The 22,008-nt window shown below is 44.9% G+C and overlaps 2 protein-coding genes across 5 annotated transcripts in view; both read right to left on the bottom strand.

Annotated features, from left to right (window-relative positions):
- Positions 1–11,787, bottom strand: part of scaf8 (SR-related CTD-associated factor 8) — a 54,512-nt gene extending 42,725 nt beyond the window's left edge. For 2 of the 4 annotated variants that reach the window (XR_012926768.1, XM_076027508.1), the window contains exons 1-2: positions 11,631–11,787; positions 10,724–10,807 (exon numbers count right to left, since the gene is read on the bottom strand). Coding sequence is in view for 1 of the 4 variants with exons in the window: in XM_076027508.1 (XP_075883623.1) it covers positions 10,724–10,807; positions 11,631–11,660 (114 nt within the window). In the remaining 3 variants the exon portion in view is untranslated. Of the gene's footprint in view, positions 1–6,901; positions 6,996–10,723; positions 10,808–11,630 lie in introns of those variants that run through there. The other 2 variants (XM_076027510.1, XM_076027509.1) reach the window with 2 other exon arrangements.
- Positions 11,788–12,792: 1,005 nt separating this feature from the next.
- Positions 12,793–22,008, bottom strand: part of LOC142888994 (connector enhancer of kinase suppressor of ras 3-like) — a 44,960-nt gene continuing 35,744 nt past the window's right edge. The window contains exons 16-25 of the mRNA XM_076027511.1: positions 18,146–18,199; positions 17,704–17,743; positions 17,070–17,239; positions 15,442–15,515; positions 15,253–15,324; positions 14,806–14,864; positions 14,579–14,703; positions 13,680–14,052; positions 13,394–13,578; positions 12,793–13,246 (exon numbers count right to left, since the gene is read on the bottom strand). Of these exons, the coding sequence (XP_075883626.1) occupies positions 13,046–13,246; positions 13,394–13,578; positions 13,680–14,052; positions 14,579–14,703; positions 14,806–14,864; positions 15,253–15,324; positions 15,442–15,515; positions 17,070–17,239; positions 17,704–17,743; positions 18,146–18,199 (1,353 nt within the window). The 3' untranslated portion in view covers positions 12,793–13,045. The remainder of the gene's footprint in view (positions 13,247–13,393; positions 13,579–13,679; positions 14,053–14,578; positions 14,704–14,805; positions 14,865–15,252; positions 15,325–15,441; positions 15,516–17,069; positions 17,240–17,703; positions 17,744–18,145; positions 18,200–22,008) is intronic.

The raw sequence follows: 22,008 nt of genomic DNA on the forward strand, positions 1-22,008 counted from the left end.
ACGCAATATAAACGCCAGCTACAATGTCACATGAGGGAGGCAAATCCATGATACAGGTAAAGGATTTTGCAACAGAGAAAACGAAAGGACAGCGCTCTGAAAAGCTGCAACGCCTGTGTATCATCCAGGCCGGACAATTTGCGTTGTGATGATGTGTAAAATTCATCATGCATGCTTCTGCCTGCCTGTTTATAAGGGCTGGACAATTCCTGGAATTTTTTTTTCCCTTGTACATAAGGAAAGCCAGGGGTGGGCCCTTGCCTTGCAGGATGTAAAACAAAAGCTCCCACGTTTCCTCAACTCAAGAACAGCATCTTGGCAGTCACGAGGTCCAAGACCAGTTTGACCCGGAGCGAAGTGGCCGAGCTCATGCATAAATTGCTCAGCTATGAAAATTTTAAATTGCTCCTGTGCTGCAGCAGAAATAACTGGGACAATTTCTTCTCAAACAGTAATTGAAGTGTCGTGCTACAAGCTGGAAACATGGTGCGGCTGGAAAGCCACCTGTGCGACCCCCCCCCCAAAGGCTGCAATTGCAGGTCAATCCGGTCCGTTCTCATGACTCTTAGCCTTGGACTGCTTTAATGGGCCCAACCACACTTTGCTAACCCCCTAAGTTCACCAAAATCAAACGAGTAGCTACACTGGCTGAACCTGCAAACCCATTTCCGTCAGTCTGAAGGTATTTGTTGAGCCGCTCATTTTCGCAGGTCAGCTTTGCAATTTATGCACTACATAAAATTTGACATCTGTCATACAAAGTCCCCGACCTGTTCCTGAGATATTTGCTTCTGTCGCCAGAACCATCTTCAAAACGGTCAAAGGTACACTCCTAATTTACAATGTGAAAAGCCTCAGATTGAACTCGGAAGGTGATTTGCATTTTAAAAATCAGAGTGAGCACCTCTAACTGTAGCCCCCATATCAAAATCATAGTCAAACTAGCTTTTACCTCAGCTCAACGGGTTTCCTACAGGCTAGACGTGTGTGTTTTTCAAACTAAAATGCATCAACGCACACAAGTTGATATTCGTCCAATCTGGACATTTAAGTAGTTAGATCCTAACATGTGAATAGACTAAAAAGTTTTACAGCATGGACTGCTCTGACAGACTACTACTGGCCGACTGTGGGCGCTGTTTAATTTCACCAACACGCAGGGCTGTACGTCTCAAGGCTAACGCAGACAGATAAACAACCATCCATGCTCACAGAAACCTGCGGACTATACAGAGTTGCCAATGTTCATGTTTGGAGGTTGTGGGAAGAAACAGGAACACCTGAGGACAACCCACAAAGGTTCTGGGAGAGCATGAGAAAATGCAAGGCCAGAATGAATCAAACTTTTTTCTATCATACGACTGAGTCAACATGGGTGAAGTTGCTTTTCTCAAAACTGTTTTCACATTGACTTAAACTTGAAACCAGTCATCAGCTCAGGGACCTGAAACACCTGCTTTTGTGGATCGCTCTGTTTCTGAAATGTATTCGCAGTTCACTATAACGTTGTCAGTCAGTTAACAGCACTGGTTTGAAAGCCGTTTCTTCGTCTATGCCATCATAGGGTTTTTTTTTTTTTTTAAACACACATTCACTGATGCCAGGTTTTATAAAAAATGGGGGGTTCGATTTCTGAGCTGCTCTCCTCAATCGTCTTGCGTCCTCTCTCCCTCCCTGACCAATCAGTGGCCAGCACTCACAACAAAGTCAAACCTGTTCATGCAACGTTGCTAAAAAAATAATAAATATAATAAATAAATAATAAAAATAGCACCTGACACAAGGCACTACCACCTAATTGAAAAGTTTAAAAACCCAGTGGAGCCGAGAGTAGCAGGAGAGCCTCATTATTGTGAGCAAACAGGAACACCCACTGAACAACAGATCCACTGTGATCTACACAACTTAATTCATGTTCCAAATTTGTATCTTTCAGTGGTGGAGCTCTTCATGCGAGTCTGTCTGTAAGGATCAACTGTCACACAACATAATTAGTTTATCTTTACTTTACAACTAAAACATTAGAATCAATCTGAAGAAGTGCGGCTTCCATTTCTCCCATTGAAATGGATGAGAAAACCAATAAATCACAACTTCCAAGAGGAGTTGGAAGATTCTGAACACAGTTCACTCCCAGCTGAAGCCATTTTTTTTTCAAACAGCCGAATGTACCAGGAACAGGTACAGAAACAATATCAATGCAGTGTGATAAAAATCTCACCTCTAATCATCATCATGTCTCCCTCATCCGAATCAACAGTATTGTAAGTCTGTGCATGCAAACCAGAACCCTGCCCATGTTACATCTTAGCACTGTGTTCAGGAATTGGTAAGTATTAAAAGGGTAAAATTCCAAAAAAGAGGAAAAAGGAAAAAAGAACTACCATGAGGTAGGTGTGGTCCAGTGGTCTCTGGGACTATTGCAGGGTTATGCATTGAATTTAGCAACACTAGTAAAGACAACGATAGTACAAGTTGAAGTCTAGAACACTACATCTGTAATCTAGTGCGTCGATTTGCAGAGTCACGGTGTTAGTTTATATTCCGGCTAACTCCTGGGCTAATACAGGTTTGGGTAGCTAGAACCAGTTGGTGTACATGCTGGCAACTAACATTGTCAGCAGTGCTGACCAACCATGGGACGTCTGATGGTCTCAACTGGCTAGAGTTCAGTAAGGTGCCCGGACATTGAGAGTAGACTTAGTATAACATCGAACATTTCTCACCACAATACATTTTAATATAAGAGTGGAATGATTGATTAACTTCCCAAATCATCAGGGTTTGACAGTGAATCACGCATGAGGTGCGTTTGACCTTGGAATCATCAAATTAATTCAAAATGCGTAATGAAAACTCTGGGGTTTCTTTGGGAGCAGAGCAGATTTAATAAGAAATTATTTTCATTGTGTCTTAGATTTACATGTATAATCTAATCCTGACTGGCTAGAATAAAGCAGGGAACTTTCCCAGAATTTTAAGATGCGCCTGCCACCTTTCATGCTGTCGTTGTTTCCAAAATAAATTGTTTCTTTGAGAATGTCAGCGCAAGACTTTCTTTCAAACAATAACACTGATTGGCACAACTGAGAATAAGACACCTATGAGGGAAGACGCGCTATGCCATATGTGCTGCCTGTAACAGTTCTGAGTTGTCTATAGGCCATGGTAGTCTAGAAAGTCAAGCTCAGGCTTAACCAGTGCAGTTGCCTTAACTTTTTAGACGCTGTCTGTTGTGTTCTAGTGAATAATTCTGAACTTACAGAAAGTTAGTGAGAGGTATGAGTGAGTAGCACAGCACCGATCCCTACGCCCATCGTGATTCTATGTTAGTGTTTATTTTAAGAGGTTCCTAACGACGCAAAATTATCTCTGCTAATGTTTCTGTGGACAGGTGTTTGTTCGTCTGAGAAAGCCTCGTTTTTGTGTGCAAGACATACCAATGCCTCAGTCGGTTTATAGCCAATCCATGTCAGTGTGTATGCAAACAACGGGGTAAAATATTCTGTTGTTAAGAGTGTAGAACTTAAAGCTAATACTAAATTAGGACAATTAGGATGGTAAAAAATGTGCCATGTTCTTCCCAGTGAGCCCCACTTCATTTTTCTCGCAAACTCAATTCCACGCTCCCAATTAGGAGGGAAATTGCGCAGAGACCGAGATGCGAAAAACAATCGAAACCAAACTGAAAAAAGGACCTGAAACCAACAACTCTGAAAAGTAGACGGTTTCAATTTGCATACGCCATACACGTCTGCACTTCAGATTGTTGCGTTAACATCTACATAAATCACCAGAAGAGGCCAACACCGGCCACATACACACTGACAATCCCACCATGATTCCATGCTCTCAACAGCTTTGCTATATAGGTCTGAATATCTCGTAAACTATATCTCGTAAGAAAATATTCCAGACAACCTGGATTTTTATTGTACAATATATTCACTCATTCATTGATTCATTCATTGGGTGTTTGCTGCAGCCTACGCCCCCACCACCCCCCCCCGCTACACGCTTTGAGTTTTAAAGGCATCGGGCAACAGGGGACGGGACCTCGCGGCCGTGATGCACTACAGAGGAATCTCTTAGGGATAAATCCTTCTGTCTCGCTGTCCACAGACAATCACAAGTGTTCACCCCCAACAGTAGGGGGTCTGCACGCTGTGCAGCGAACACCAGGCAGCGCCCCGTTGCATTCCGAATGTACCTAGCTCAGCTGTTCTCAACTCAGCAGCTAACCACTGCGCCACCGTGTCGCTGCTGAAAGGCTAAAATATGCACGTGCAACGTGGTTCTGTGGTACGACTGGCGCACCGATTGGACTGATCCCACAACAAACTGTGCCGCATTCAGTCAACAGTCGTGGCACCTTGGGAAACTTGCAGGAGAAACACAAGGATTTTTTTTTTTTTTTTTTTTTAAGAATGATGATAAGTTTTAGAGTTGAAAAGCGCGTTTGTCTTTGCTTAATGAGCATGTGCGTGACATTGATTGACTTCCACCTCAAACCCACCAGTAGAGATGTGGGAAAACCGTGGCACACATACACACATTTATGTCATGTGCTGAATGAGCATTGCAACGCGATTTAATGTGGAAGGCAGACAGTTTGCACAGAATGCCACAGCTAAGCAGCGCAGGTGTGGGGCTCAAAGATGAAATAAAATTAAAATGAGGGCAACTGACTGGATTTGAACATATATTAGAATGTGATCTTCTCATGGTCATTAAACAAGATGATCAAAGAAAGCAAAAAGCATGTCACTTATTGCAGTGCACAGTCGAGTGTCTCAGAATCAAGCTTAAAACGCAAACCTGGGTGAAGGCAACATGTGGCATGGGCATTTTAAAGCAACCATGCAGCCATCTATTAACACATCAGCTGGAGCCACAAGAGTGACAGGCTCCTGCAGCGATGAAAGAGTTTACACACAATAACACTACAGCAGGTGCGTTTACACAGAGTGGAAATAATCGTGACAACTTCTTACAATCGATCTGTCCCAATTAAATTGGCCCCAATTTCAACTGAGAGGAGAGAGGAGGTGGTGTCAGGTTGTTTGTGGTGTGATTGGGGTCCAAGTAAACTCGTCACACTGCGGATGAGGAGAACCGCTTCCCGCTCTTCTCTTCCCGCTCATGTTTCAAACAGGAACAATATTCCGTTGGTGTTGCAGTTTAAAGGGAAACGCAGAACAAAACACAACAAGCTTGATGGGTCTAGCCAACGACTATTTGGAATACTCTCAGGCTCCTGGGTGTAGCTGCGTGTGACAACACGTGTGTACGTCACAAGCCGCCTACGTCACAGTGAACGACTTGAGTGAATGCCGGAGTCTCTCGTTTTCCATTGTAACAGACAAAGACGACGAGATATCTGAAGAAGACGCATCGACCGGCCGCCACCAATCATCATCACACGATAATGAAGACCAGCGGCGGCAGAGCACTACTCTGAAGTGCAAATTCAAAATGCATTGTATACAACAACAACAAGCATGAGCCCACCCATCTAAAAATGAATTTATTGCCTTGCTCCTGGGCCGGGTATCAACATTTTTTAGCAGCTCAAGATTTGTAGCGGGGACTGAAACGCTCCCATGCTATTGAACACGGTCTGGAACAAAGTGAATTTAAGCATCTCGCGGCCAATCCTCTTTTGAAGTGAGTGTTTCAAGATCTGGGGTGCGCTGGCAATCGGCTTCCACGCGTTCATTCGTCCAGAGTGAAAATGTGTGTCGTGCAAAACAAAAGTCTACGACTTTGGCTCCATTTTATTAAGGTGGAGGACGGGAATGCAACAAATTTCATTGGGAGGAGAGAGGAGAGAGGACAGGGATCACCAGTTCATGCAAAAGAGAAGGTTTTGTGCTTTGAAACAGCTCTCGGTAACTTTGGGTGGAAATGGCCAAGTGGCCAAGTAAACACGCTGCAGCGCTGGTTTATTGATTTATGACTTCCGTCTTTCATCGAGGTTACTTATTGGGTTCCATTGAGTCATTTTACAATCGTATGTATTTGCAACAGTAGTGTGTAAGACCGCCTCTCAATAAACATGTGACGTCGCCGTATAGTAGGTCGTCCGGTGTGTCGGGGTCGCGCTTGAAAGTTACGCAGTGCAGTGCAGTGCACCATTAATCCTATTAATCGGTTATGTGCCGCTTTACCGAGTATGGATTCATAATTTTATGTTGGAAAAGTTACCGAGAGCTGCTTTAATAGCAAAATTGGAAAAAAAAAAAAAAAAAAAAAAAATCATTACTCTGGAGGAAGAATCGACTCTGGCGTTGTGTCAAAACATGTGATTGATACCCGGCCCTATTGAGCCCATGCAATTAACAGAGGAGCCATGAACTGTCTACCTTTGATTGCATTAATACAACTCACTTAATTCTCATTCTTTGAATCATTTGAAATCAAATGTCCATCCGAGGATACATACTGCACATGCACCCTCCATACACTCTGGTCAACTGGCTTATGCCCAGACTGCTCTATTAAATGATTTCAAAACAAAACAACAAAACATGAGAGGTCTAAGATCCAGCACTCCAATGCAGACGACTAAAACACCAACAGGCAGCCAAGATCTAACCGGCAGTCGTTTTGACTCGACTTCCAAACTTTGCGCATCAGCAGATGAGCACAGCGTGAGCCCGACGGGAAGGGAAAGGGGAATGAATTTCAGCTTTGACGTCCACACAACAACATCTCAGAGTCGGCTGGCATCGAACACTTTGTGACAAGCAGCGGTGGTGACGTGCCCACGACAACAGCAAAAGCAACTTTCCCCTCTGCTCTGTGTGTGTGTGTGTGTGTTTGTGTGTGTGGGAGAAAAAGATTGAGAGATTTGTTGACTTTCCGTCCGTCTATCTTGTGAAGCAACCCGTACTCCTACCTAAGCCGGTTAGGGATTCTCTTATCTCTGTGTAACTCTCGCCACCCCATCCTCCTGCTTCACTTTCAGTGCTTTTGGGGAGCTGGGAGAGCTGCTGAGGGAAGGGAAAACGGGTGTTATTCACAGGGACACGAGGCACAGCAACACCACAATGAAACAAACTGCAAAGCAAGTTCCTTCAAACTACAACACTGTCACGCGCTTTTATTTGCGCAGGACTCCTGGTCTCGAGCCTTTGACCAGGAGGAATTTCAAGTATCACACGTTGTAGTTCTTTGCAGAGATAAAACTACTAAATTAAAATATGTCTGATTTTATGATGAAAAAAAACACACATGGAACAACACGGATGTTTATTTGAAATTAAAAAAAATCCCAAAGGAAATTATGTTGGGATGATTTATAGTGGGTGGGGGGGCGACAGTTGAAGCATCAGATTTCTCATCTAACCCACTTCAAAAGTTTACAGTGTGTGTGTGTGCTGTGTTATTTTAACAACTGTAAATAACGCACCGACTTCAATATTGCATACAAGACGGCCGACAGACGGAGGCGATTCACAGTAAAAAGCTGAGACTGCGTGTTTTAAGTTTCTAAGAGCGTCCAAGCTGTCCTCCTCTGCTATTATTGATGTCAACAGGTAAAAATCCAAACAGGTAACAAATCCGAATGCTGCCAAAAATTTTAGTCTGACCAGCAAACCGATGCGATTTAAGTAGGAGCTTGAAAAATTCTGGACGTTTTTGCAGACAAAAAAAAAAACAACATTTAAAGACGCGTGTAAGTTGTTTTTTTTGGTAAGTAGTCACTCTTTGTTGCATTTACTTTGTTGCACTCTCGTAAGAAAATATTCCAGACAACCTGGATTTTTATTGTACAATATATTCACTCATTCATTGATTCATTCATTGGGTGTTTGCTGCAGCCTACGCCCCCACCACCCCCCCCCGCTACACGCTTTGAGTTTTAAAGGCATCGGGCAACAGGGGACGGGACCTCGCGGCCGTGATGCACTACAGAGGAATCTCTTAGGGATAAATCCTTCTGTCTCGCTGTCCACAGACAATCACAAGTGTTCACCCCCAACAGTAGGGGGTCTGCACGCTGTGCAGCGAACACCAGGCAGCGCCCCGTTGCATTCCGAATGTACCTAGCTCAGCTGTTCTCAACTCAGCTGCGGCCAAACGCTATGGCTGGGTGACAACACATTCCAAAGGGCTCGGCGTGAACGTCAAAGGAGTGGGCGTGTCCGAGGATTCCCGATCAACCGATCAAAGTACACCAGGACATGAGACTATTGAGCGAAAGAGGGGACCGCAGAAAGGCTTCTATCTTCTATACTCGCTTATTCCGATTCAGGGTCACGGGGGTCTGCTGGAGCCTCTCCCAGCTGTCATAGGGCGAAGGCAGGGTGACACCCTGGACAAGTCGCCAGTTCATCGCAGGGCCACATAGACACAGACAACCATTCACTCTCACATGCACGCCTACGGACAATTTAGACTGTTCAATTGACCAGACATGCATGTTTTTGGAGTGTGGGAGGAAGCCGGAGAACCCGGAGAGAACCCACGCAGACACAGGGAGAACATGCAGACTCCACACAGAAAGGTCCCAGGCCCGGGCCCCCGGACTGGAACCCACGACCTTCTTGCTGTGAGGCGGCAGCGCTAACCACTGCGCCACCGTGTCGCTGCTGAAAGGCTAAAATATGCACGTGCAACGTGGTTCTGTGGTACGACTGGCTGGCGCACCGATTGGACTGATCACGTCCGTCTGAACTATGGGGACTCTTTCCCAACAAACACAGACGCGCTGCGGCGAAACCGGTCCGTTTAGCGCCGTCGTGGACAAAGGCCGGCGCAAATGTGAAAATGTATTTACATTATTCGTGGTTTAGTTGATACCCCCCCCTCCCCCGGTTCAATGAACTATTTCGGGCCTCGACGTGTTGACTAACATGCCGTTAATATTCGCCGTTACACTAAAATGCCATGAAGACAAAAGAGGAAGGAGAAAGGTGAGACACGGACTGATGAAGGTTCACTCGTTGCTTCTGCTTGGCGATGAAGAGCACGCTTGCATTCATTTTAGTATTCAATAAATGAATAGATTTTCTGCTCAGCACTTTATAAGTACAACCACTTGGAAGAGACTTTTCACCGCTACGTCCTGAGATGATGATTTTTTAACATTCGACCAGTAAACACAATTTAGGTGGATGGCTTAGCCGGACAGGTTAATCCCACCAGTTAAAGGTGCCCAGTGAAAACTCTTCAGAAATAAAGATGAAAATTCAACCAGAAAGGAGAGGGTCGGGGCCATTTGGCCTAAATTCAGAGACATTGTTATGACTAAGATTTTTTTTAAAGCCAAAGATAATGACGTAAAGCAGTAATAAACTGTTGCGATCTATCTTGAATTCATCAAATCTTCACAGACAAAGAAATATGTTTTCCCTGCCCGTCTATTAACTCGAACATTTAACCAAAATTATTAACAATGTTTTTGTTTTTTTTACCGTCTATGAAAATGAAAACAATGTTTTTTCCACCAACAATGTCAAGCTCAAAATCTAATAAAGGGATATTTCTGATCCCACTTTTATCTCTCACCAACTATTTGTATTCAAAATGTATCTGGAAAAAAGTATTTTAAAAAAAGAAGAAAGATGCAATTTAATACCAAAGTTCAGGTGAACAAAATGAAGTTATCAGCTGACATTCTGCCAACTGCTTGCATTTGTAAATGCAGAATGAAAGCCACGTGACTATGTTTATGTTGTCGTCTTTTGAAATATCGTTAAATATTAACTAGTTTTTTACCAATAACAACTTGGGAAAACCTTTTTTTCTTTTTTTTAATGTAATTGATACTATGTTGCACACGAGTGATAAGCTGTAAACGTTGGTGTCACCACTCTGGCACTAGAACAACAACTCTACCTTCGGGTTTACACTCAAAAATCAACCCAGGCTCAAAGGCCGCATCAAATAGTTTCGATTTCACTTCACCACTGACACCTTGTTGACCTGATTATAGCATTTAAAGATTTTCATTTTTTTTTTCATTGATCGACACCGACAAACCTCCATAAATTTCTTGTGTATATTTTCATATATAGTGAATTTTGTGAAGTTGAACTGAATAACATGAGGTGTAGCAGGTCGCATTTTGCAAGTGCAAACCATATTTGACCACACGGCTTCAAGCAATATGAGATTATTGGTTCAGTGTTACTTTTTGCCTCCTCATCATAAACTAAAACCACAAAAAGGCACATTAGCGTGACTTTATTTAGTTCATAATTCTTTTTAAATAAACAGGAAATCTTGCACTGATTACATTGCTCTATAGTTTCAAACTATGAGGCTCACCTCTTCCCTATTTCATATCAAATACACCCATCTATTTCTTAAGTCCTAGCTCACTTTACTATAACACCGCCGATTTAATGATTAGTTTGAGATCATATTTGTAAAATTTGACGTGGTAGTTTCAATCCAGGAATCTGTCCTTCCAACACTTGTTAAATAAATCTAGTTTAACGCTAATTTCTGTGTATGTTCGATGTGTCAAACTCAGCTAACTGGCTTCTGGGTGTCTTACGCAACGCATGAGATCCTTCTGCTAGGTTTATTATGTTATTTATTAGCTGGGAAACATATTAAAGGCATTGCATGTAGCTGACTGTGTTTTTTGTTTTTTATGACACACAATTAGGTATGCTTTTTTTCCCCCCCTGAGAATTTCCATTCTCTCTGTGTGTTTGTTTTTTTTCCTCACCATCACCTGTTTCACACAGCAACACTACATACTTACTTTGATAGCCTTTATTCCAGACTTGGTGATCTGGGTCATCTTGGCCTTGGAGATGGGCGGCTTGTACTCATTCAATGAGTACAACTAAAAAAAAGAACAAAAAAAAAAGAGGACAATTAAATTAACAAAGGAATAACACGAGCAAATGAAAACAACTGTTTTGTTAAGGTTCCATTCTGTTCCTAGGGTGAAATGGCATGTTGTGCATGTCGCTGGTTTAATATTTGTTTTGATACAACTGTTAAAATATGTATATATATATTGCTATTGCGATTGGGGAATTTAATTCGTGTTGGGCATCAAGTATGACTGCTAAGTGACGTTAGCATTCGCTGTACCAAATAGCGGAGCTTCTTTGCTGTCAATACAGAGAGCTGCGCCACTAGCTCAGGCAACACGGCGGTAAACCAGACCTACCTCTAATTCATTTCCATTCATCTGCATCTCGGACAAATGGTTGTATTGTAATGAACACCCAATCGGTTGGAATTGCATGTCATTGCATTCATGACAATGCTGCAATGGTCAGAAGTCATTTAACCCAAATAAATCTCGGTTAATTAAGGCCAGGTTAGCCTGACAAGTTATCACGCAACTGAGACGATTTGCTAACTTGTGGCTAGCGCTAGCGAGCTAAGGTTAGCACCGGTCTGTGATAAATATGTAGCCGAGAATTAGCAATCAATCAGTGGGCATTACAGAGACGTATTTTAAAACATAGTAGGAAGAGTAAGCAAAAAAGTAGACTCATGAAACATTAATGTCTCAATGTTTTTGTTAAGTGCAGACAGCGGCCTGTTCCTAGCTGAAGCGACTCACTCCTTTTCGGCTAACATTAGCCTGCGAGATAAAAAAGCAACGGTAAGAACATCTTCGCATCACAAATGTTCTGTGCATTCAAACAAACCTCATTGTTGAAGGCTTTGACGGCCTCCATGGTGTTGTAATTCGGCTCGCTCGTGACTGTAAATATTTACAGACGTCCCCTCAACACAGTCGGTTTCAGAAATGCATGCTCGACGTAGGATGAGATGGAGGAGACTGCCAATATGGCGCATAACCTCAGAGGAAAATACCAGGGCAGACCGACGACACCTAGCTTCAGTTTTGGGGTATTGCAATTTTTAGGACAAACTGCAGAATACTCAGCGTCTTTTTGTTTCTTTGTTTTTGTATTATTTCAAAGTAATATGCAATTCCAGCGTTCGCGGCTGAGCGCGGCCGTCCAATTCACGCCCGTAGAATGGGCCTTGGCGTCCACGTTTAACCGACAACCATGTTTTTAGTTCGAAACTCTAGAAGTGAATGACTTAAAAGTAAATATAAGACATATTTATGTCATTTACTGTTTATGTGTTTAAATTTGACATCCGATTATAACGTCACTAATTAAAACAAAACAAGATGAATGAAGCAGCAGCCAGAACCTGAAAGACGGCCCATCTAATGTCGTGCTGTGCCAACTGGAACGCACTTAGCTTTTGCACCTTAGAGCTGCAGTTGGAACTCTGCCTGTATTGTTGTACTGACACCCTTTTAGCAAGTATCTCATTCATGTTGATGTGTCAGAACTGAGTGTAGTTTTGTCTCCTTTGTAGGGACCAAACGTGAGATACCGCGACGTTGAACGACACCGCGATTGCAATTTTGACCGTATCCTTGGTCATTTACCATAAATAGTGAAGACATGTGCAAGTAGAGGATTTGTGAACATTTATTTAGTTAAGCCGGCTCCGGTGTTACATCTAGAAATAACAATTACTAGATTACAAAACGTACACAAATCAAGTAGAAGTCGCTGTACATGTGTAACGAGCAGAGATGATGCACAGCACCAGTATTTGAACACGCTACAAAACTGTCCACGACAGAGTAGAGGAAACGTTCTTTTAAAAACAAGTGGTTCCAAGACTGAGAACATTGTGTTAATGTACTCCCATAGCAGTTATTAAAACAATTTTACACAAAAGTCCACACACGACACCATAAAAAAAACAAAAAAACCAACAATCACAGGCAAAAGTCAACAAATATTACAAATGAAACAATAAAAGTAATACTCTGCGAAACATTTCACATTTTATTGTGTCCTGTTGAATAAGTTGCATCGTCTCCTTTCAGAAGTGAAAAAAAATTAAAATTAAATTAAAAAATCTCTTCATCCTGGACCACAGAAGTTGAGACGTAAGAAAAGCCTGCTCACATGAATCAGTAGCATCAAATGCAGCAGCAGTCTCTGTGTCCATTGAAACATACGCAAGAGTGACAAGGTTTTTTTTTGTTCCAGTGCAGTAAAAAAAAAAAAGCACTGCGGGAGAGTATTTATAAACTGCTCTCAACGACTGAGGCTCCGCCGAGGGACACCGCGCCTTTCGTGCTCTCTGCTGCCACATGCCGTTTCCGGTGAGCATGAATCTCCTGCACCAGAGGGACGTTGGCCTCCTTCCACTCTCTGAACTTGTCTGCGGTGAGCTCTGGTTCCGACAGCACCTGCTCTATGACCTGCAGGTCGGCCTCTTTAGACTGCGCACGGAAACGAGACAGCAAATGACAGAACAAATTGTTACTCAAAGCCAAAAATGCCTTACATGTAAATGAAAAATGAACCTTTCTCTTGTTTTTTTTTTTAAAAACTTGACCCTGGTGGTGTGCAAACCAGAGTGTGTGTACCTTTAGCGTGCTGTTGAGAGTCCTGATTCGGTGCAGCTTATCGTTCACACTCTGGTTCTTGCAGCGTTTTATGAAAGAGGCCCTGAATTCCCTCTTTGTGGACGGCTTGCGCTGTCCCGTTGGTGAGAGGCTGGCCTCCTTGAGGTGAATATACAGCTTCTCCATCTCGTCTGAGTTGGTAGCAGCTGTGGTGAGATAAAAAAAAAAAAAAGTCCAGAGTCATGAAGTGGACTCTGGATGTTCTGCGGGCGGCACAAGGAACCAGACCAATCAGAGAAAGTCTCACCTTCCTCTTCTTGAGCTTCACAACCAGCTGCTTGGTCCTCGTCCTCTTCTGATGAAAAGTCTCCTTCGTTGGACTCCGCCTCCCGGGTGGCGCACCCTGAGGGGCCCTCCGGAACTCGCTCGCCGGCGACCTTGTCGGCGGCCCCTTGCGGCACCTGCCGCGAGTGCACCTGGGCCGAGCACACCACGGCTGCTTCCGCACAGGTGGGGGACGCCGCCGGCGCCGCCTGCGAGACCAGGTCCAGCCAGGACTGCCGCTGCTTGGCCAGCGAGGAGGAGGTGGAGCTCTGCGAAGTCATGGTGCTGACGGGGGAGGACGGCGAGCCGTTGGCGCCGCCGGGGACCGACGAGGAGTAGGGTGGGGGAAGTGTACCCTGCACAGGCCGATGAAACCACAGTCACATTTATTTTTATTAACGCAACTAGCTACTAGCTGGACATCCAATTACACGGCAGCAACTCAATGCATTGAGGCATCAGTGCAGTTAAGATGACTTGCTAGGGTTCGAACCGAGCATCAGAAAGGGGGTTTAAAGGTAAAGTGTGAAACATTTGGAAATTTCGAAGAAGAAAAAGCAACATCAACTGGTTATATTTTATACTGATGTGTCCTTTCCCCCTCCTGAGCTTGCCCATGAGCTACAGTGGCCTGCACACCCAAGCCTGGATACCTCATCCACCCTCTTCTTTGTTGGTTTGTTTGAAGACGCGAGTCGTCACCCTAACTACGAAACGCAATGTCAGGCAGCTGGATTGTCCACACCAGGCTTCCTTGAAAATATGGCGGCGAAAGATGACAGCTAACTGGGAGCAAGACCCTTGCTGTATGTATATTGTTATATATGTATATATATATATAAGAACCGTTGTAAAGGTAGAAAAACCAAAACGGCCACTGACCTGATGCGTGCTACCCGGTGGGCCCGACGCGCCCACGGAGTCCCGCAGGGTTTGTTCAGAGTACGGTGGAGGGGGCAGGTCTGTGCTTTCAGCCTCTTCGTGGTCGCTGGCTTCGCTGTAGCACTCTTCACAGGGGGACGGGGGGGGGGGGGGGGGGACAACATTAAATCACCAATGAGCTTTTAGTGATTGACTGCGGAAGGTAGAACGTCGTGGGCGGTGCTTACCGACAGGAAGGTCTGCCGGCTCGTACTGGATGGAGGCCAGGCCGAGCTTATTCAACCACCTGGCGTGAAGGTAAAGACGTCAGACAACAGGGAGAGCAACCAGAGTGGATTCAATCAAACTCTTCCTGTCACATTTTCTGACTTGCAGCCGTCTCTCGCTTGAAGGCCGTCGTAAGCTGACGGTGTGTTTTGGATTGTGCTGTGATGTTTTCTCAAGACGTGGCTTTTGTAATGGAAATTTTCTATTATTCTTTCAAAGCTCAGTTCAAAGCTTAGTTCAAATGGCCTAATCTTAAAATGCAGGGTTGTGTTTTTACTTAAACTCATTGTTCTCAATTTGAAACGGTTTCTGCAGGGACTGGCGTACTACCAACAGCGCTGTTTAGGTCTGCAAGCTAATTTGAAAATCACCAAAATGCACAAAATTTGCACTTAAAGGCAACTTACAGGTTCATGTCCTCGTGGCTCTCAGCAGCAAAATAAAACATCATGACGTGTAGGTGGCAAGCTTTGAACGCACTGCACAGGGAGAGGTGGAAACGGAAGAAAATAAAATCAGCATACACTCGAAACGCACCGGTGGACCGACAGAATCATTGAACACATTGACTCTGCTTCTTCCAAAGGTGAGCTCACTGTTTTTTCTTGCACTCGATGGCTCTGTCGATCATGAAGTTGGCGAGGTTGATGTAGCCCTCGGCTTTTTCTGCCTGTGACAAAAACACAGCGAGCGTCACGCAGCGTTAAAACCAAACCGGCGACATCACTTCCTGACAGTGACACTCTGCACATTTCACACTGCCGCCACTTCTTCTGCTTCCTCACCCCTGTCACCGTCACCGTTCTGGGTAAACGAGCCCAGTCAGTCTGGTGACAGCATTTAGCACGCTGGCGTATTCTGAGGAAACTCAGTGCCACGACTCTGCAGTTCCAGCAGTCAGAGATGTCAGGACAGGGACACAGCTGTGGCAGAAAGGAGCCTGAGTCATCCAGTCATCTGCCGCCTGTGCTGCCCCTCTGCTGCATCTCTGACTTGCTGCATGTTACAGTGTTGTCAGTGTGGGAAAAAGCACAAAACTTGTCCTGTTCTATGATTTTACTATTTTATTTATTTTATTACCTTGCAAAAAGGACAAAAAGGAGCAGAGTAAAGATTAATAAAGAGCCAAAAACCAGCAGAAAACAAACGCAAATGACTCGATTTCCTCTTGCTTAAAACATAGAAAAACTCATTCACTCAACAATTAGTTACTGTGAGCTCATCAGGACTGAGGTGATTCTGAGCGCCATTCTCACTGTTTAATTTAGGCTGCAGTTTCAATGTTCAAAATTGCTCCTGAGCACCATTTACTATCACAGAGCACATTAGGCATCGTGTGACTCCGGAACAAAATGTGTTAATCTGGGATTTTAAATGATAAATTGTAATTTAGTTTTAACTTTTTTCATTTTCTTCTCATTTTATTTCTTATTAGCACGTTGAAAATGCCCCTTGTGTCGGAAACGCGCGAGACAAATGAAGCTGCCCCACTTCGCAAGTGTTAACTTAAGATCACAATACCGCAGTGGTAACTCATGGTACTACACTCTCACGGTGTCGTCGCAATAACAAAAGTTGAATGCAAGGCTGCAATTTATTGGCGATACGCAAAATGTACCACTTGTCTAAATTCTCTTTTTTTCTATGTGCCTATTTTAATGATCCGAGCACAGCACATGTGACATTTCTTCCGTTCTTTTTATTACTGCGTTACTGCGCTTAGGACTGAAGACAGCACTCTTCCACGACGAGTACGATTTTAGTAATTCCGAAATTCACGCCCTCCTCTTGTGTTGCTAAAGAAGGAGAAAAAAACACGCATAAGCTCAAATGCTTAAAGGTGAGAAACAATTATGCCTCGCTGAAATATCCTGCATCTGCAACACAAATATGAGTCCATTGCAAACTGAAACAAACCGCTGCTAAATTAATCAATTAAATTTTCTATTTTTTTTTTTAAATACTGAAGAAAACGCACAATATTTTTATACTGAGGAAAAAAAAAAACACTAAATAACAATGGACAGTGTTTGGCCTATAATGTGTCGTGAGTGCCTACAAACGCAATGCAGCGCGGCCATAACGTTTCGGGAGGTGGGCACGGTTTTGTGCGTGCAGGCCGCTCGCACACTGAACAAACGGCTCTCAGCAGCGCTCAGTCACACAGCGACAACGCGTTCCCTTGAATGAGGGCGGAACGAACGGCGGCGCTCAGTGATCTGACCTGCGGGTTGGTGTACCAGTAGAGCGACGTCTTCTTCAGCACGAACCAGTACTTCTTCCACTTGATACCCAGGAAGCCCGTGCTCTCCTTCTTCCTGTACAGCCATCCCTGGTGGTCCGGCTGACCCAGCTCCTTGACCGAGACGCGTCTCCTGCTCATCATGCCATTGCCTGAGAACGCATGGACGGACAAACGGACGGGGGAAAAAAAAAAAACAAACAAACAATAAAACACGGCAGTCGTTATTTGGACCGAGGAGAGCGAGGACAGCGATTAGAGGAAGCAGAAGAACTCTCTATAGTCTATCGTCCGAAAAAAGCCACAGCGACTGCTATAATTAGCGGCGGTGGGGCCCACGCAGAGCCGGTAGCAGTCGCATCAATCACAATCACAGCCCACCTGTTCCTGGAATGAATTGGTGTCGGGAGAAAAACAAAGTTAATGATGACGGGTCTGAGTTTGAGTTCGTTTCTCAGAGCCGTCTGGTCGAGATCAAACAGAAGAAGGCTGAAGTGAAACTCTAACATTGACGTTTTCTCAGAGAGAGAGAGAAAGACACACACACACACACACACACACACACACACACACACACACACACACACACACACAGTCCACGGTGCAGTGGTCTCACCTTCGCGGGTTTTCTTCTTGGACTTGTGTCTGAGGGAGACCTTGAGGGTTGGGAGGGGCAGAGAAGAGAGAGGGGAGTCAGGACGGGCTGTCAGAGACGGGGAGGCGAGAGCGGCGCATCGACACGGCTCGGGGAATAAGAGGCGGCCGCCCTGAACATCCTGTTTTCACACAGCGAGTGTCACATGCGCGCTCTTGTCGTCTCCCCTCGTCTTCAAAAAAAACAAAAAAAAAAACACGCAACCTCGCCTCCCATCCCCTCGCCTCCGCCCTCCCCCTTCCTCTGCTGAGGCGCTCGCAACCCTGACGGGGGAGTTAAAAACTTTGTCGCGCGTGAACGGAGAGAGGCCAGACACAATTTCAGAGCAGCCGGAGCCGAGGTCGAATAAAGTAAACGCACACGGACGCAAGCACGAAAAAGAAAAAGGGGAAGAAAGACTCACGGGGTTGTAATCGTCTGCAGCCATGGACGTCGAGACGGAGATGGGGAAAGCAGCCTGTTGACAGACGTGAAATGGTTAAACCACAACACACGCCGATTCAGTAAGAGCCACGGAATGTTGACAGGTCTCGGCTCCTGTGCCTGCTGGCAGGAAGTGACGTCACGGGCGAGATACCACAGACACTCATTTTACTGTGGTTTCGTTAGTTTTAGTTTTAGATTGAGAGTGAGCAGAAAAAAAATTAAATAAAAAAAATAAGCAGAACATCTCACAGAGCCTTGAAAGAACTTTGACACATGACCATATTCCACATTGAAGGTATTGCTGGAAACCCTGTCAAAAAAAAAAAAATGTGCTTACACAGTTCCGAGCATGTACAAGTCCATCTAACTTTGACACACAGTGAGGGAGACAGATTGAGAAATCCGAGTTGCCATCGTTGACCAACTTCCTGTGCACGGCGAAGTTCCCTTTTTAAGAAAAGGGGGGGCTCATGCTGCTACAGAGCGACAACCACATGGATTAAACAAAGTAAAAAAAATAAATAAATAAATAAAAATAAATCACAAAATCAGTCATCCGCCCATCCATGCAACATTTGTCTGCGAGTGGGTTAAGAACAGAACGCGGACATTGCACTGTGCTCAGCTCGACGCAAAAACCACAACACAGCTGTCAGGAAGCGCAAAGGCGGGGGTGACGCTGTGATCAGACGACCCTGACATCTATCTAGTCCAGGCCGGGCCACAAACTCTCCGCCGCGGCGGCGACAACGGAGCAACGTTACCTGCTGCACTCGACGCTCGATGCCAAACGGCCCCGCGGAGCACCCCGCGTCTCCCGCTGCCCCTGAAGAACGCGCTCTGACGCGGCCGGACTCAACTGCACTTTTAACTTATTTGGACGGTGTGCGAGCAGCTGTGTCTTGCACAACGCAAAGGCATCAGAGCTTGCTTTTCCGGGACACGTTAATGTCACCACATATGGAAACCACAGTGTGTACATGTCACAGTGCTTTTTTTTTGGGGGGGGGGGGGGGGGTGTTGGAGGGTTTGTTTGAGAGTGTTGTATGCAGCTTGTTATGTGTGATTAGACCAGGGGTGGGAAAACCTTTTGACTGGTGAGGCCACTATGGGTTCTAAAATTTTGACAGAGGGGCCTGAGCGAGAGAGGAGCAGGAGGATATGTAAGGAAAAATATAATGTGGGTTATGTCGAACGTGTGCTTTGATGTCAATTGAAAATTGCATGCTACGTATGTCAGTACGTACTTTTAACCTCGATATTTGTTTCATCTAATCACACACACACACACACACACACACACACACACACACACACACACACACACACACACAGTGTGACTACAACTCTTAAAGAATGTTTAACTAATATAAATATGCTATTATACTTACTTAGAAAAACATATGTTTGCGTGTGTGTGTGTGTGTGTGTGTGTGAGACAGAGAGAGAGAGAGAGAGAGCGAGAGAGAAAAGGGGAAGAGAGTGTGTGTGTATTTAGAGTTGTGTCTTTTTAATATAAAAATAAATTAAATAGAGGAAAAATATGACATAATTGACATTGTAATTTATATTAGTCGTAGCAATCATAAAACAACCGTTAATAAGAGAATACAGTTCATTTTCATTTTCAGTATTCCAACAAAAGTAAGTCAACAAAAATGAACCATGCTAACATGCTGATACGCCCATTGCGCTAACTAACCCACGACGTCAGCGGCTAGCTAATTAGCCTGCAGCACACAGTTAAAGCAAACAACGTAGCGCTACTGTACCTGATGCCACCACTTGAAAGATTGCAATTTAGCCCGAAAGCTCTGCTTAAAGTTTGCCAAAACCTTGGCGAGCATATTGACTTGAGAGGTTAATAAAGAAAAACGAACGCTGGTCCGGTTTCAGGTGAGGTCAGGTCCGGTCTGGGCGTCACCCATTCTGGGTTTCCCTCAGGTGGGTGACGCCCAGATCAGGCCGCTTAGCTCGGTCACCAAATGTAGGTAGGGGCGACATCTCATTGACCGAGTACGTTGTTGTGCCAGGGGAATCCCACTTCTGACCACTAGATGTCGCCAAAACACTATAGAGAAACATTTTGAGTCACTAGGTAGCAAAAAGTCAACTTATTGATGTGTGGGGACCAAAGTATTCATTGGTGTTTAGTAGTGAGAAATGCTGTTATTAATATCATTGTTGTTATGTGTTGAAGGGAAAAATAAGAATTCGAAACTATAAATATGAATTATTTTATTAAATTCTATTTGATTGATTTCTTCTGTTCAGGGGACTTATTTGAAATACATGATTTTCCATTGCACTATCAATAACACTTATCTCATAAAATATCTAAAATTGTGTCAATCTAATGTAAATGTAAAATGTTTGCATGTTATCCCGGAGAAAGGGATGACTTTTTGCTTGCTCTGAGCCAATTCAACTAATTAAGCTGTGGTTTCTTGCAAGAAGAAGAAGAAGAAGAAGAAGAAGAAGAAGAAGAAGAAGAAGAAAAAGAAGTCATTCATGTTACAGTGATTCATGTTACGCGCCTGATTCCTAACTGTGGTGAGTCTGCAGCCTGCCTATCAACACCTTTCATTGTCTCAGTGGGGAGCCGGGTTTGTAGCCATAACACCGCCGCTAAAGCCGTGTCTGTGCAGCACCTGCAGAGTTCTGTCCTGCTCCGGTGTGACGCTGCCGGCGGTCAACCAGCAGAGACATTCCTGCATCACTAACGTCTCCATTTCATTCATCCCCAAACCGACAGGGGAACGGGGGCTCTCTTCCACTTGCTATTGTGCCGCAGCGAGTAGCTCAAGGTGTCCATGAAGAGACCGACCCCCTCTCTCACTTTTCTCACACCACTGAACACCCCCCTCCCCCAAGGTCCCCACGCTCCTGTCTTTCTCATCCATATCAAGTAACCTCTTCCGGTCACCCCTTGAGTTCCCCTCCCCAAAACACCCCACCCCCCCGCCTTTGACGTTTCAATTAAATGAGCCGCATTGAAAGAAAAATATTCCAACGCATTTTACACTTTCTCCTCATAACTAACTGTGAGAAGGATGAGGAGGGGGGCGGGGGGGCGGGGGGGGGCAAACAGTCTCAGCGTGCGACTTTTGGGAGCTGCAAAAAGAGGCATTTTGCTGTTTTTAACTGTTTGGGAGGAAGTGAGGTAAGCGCGCTCGCAACTCCTGTCAAAAGGGGGAGAAGGATTCGCAGGAATGCGGATTGGTCACACCATTGTGGCGCTCAATCTCCCATCAGCGTGCATGCTGAGAGGGGTCACGGCACTTAGCCGACGTCCCCTCCCTTCCCATCCCATCCCACCCAGATACTGTGTGTGTCTCTCAGGGAGGAGAGCGGGTGGGGGTGAGGGGAGGCAAACAGAGTGGCTATTATTCATTCAACTGGGGGGAATCTCACACGGCGTAGCGGCAGGGGCGGGGAGCGAGAGGAGGCGGTCGCCAAAGACGATATCAAATTGTGGGCCTCGCTCACTTTGATGTGACTACACACACACACACACACACACACACACACACACACACAGCGGCGTCACCACCACTTCCGCTGCTCCCCATTTGCTTTGGCCTAAGTTTAGCTCTCTGAGTTCACGGGGTCGTCTTTGTTCTAAATGCAGCGTTGAATGGCAGTGAATGGAGATCCGATCTAACGTTAGCAGATTACGTGACGCACCCGCAGATTGAGTGGCGCACGACATCCTTTTTTTCAGATTCTGCATCCTGTTTTATCTGGTCGCACGTTGTGTGTTTTGTTTGCATAACGGTGTCACCTTGACTGTTTCAGCCTGCGCTAACCAGACGGCCGGTCCGGCTGTCTGCCTTCTGC

The sequence above is a fragment of the Nelusetta ayraudi genome, unplaced genomic scaffold (genome assembly GCF_046127955.1).
Source record: "Nelusetta ayraudi isolate G7.1 ecotype Tasmania unplaced genomic scaffold, CSIRO-AGI_Nayr_v1 ptg000021l, whole genome shotgun sequence".
NCBI lineage: Eukaryota > Metazoa > Chordata > Actinopteri > Tetraodontiformes > Monacanthidae > Nelusetta > Nelusetta ayraudi.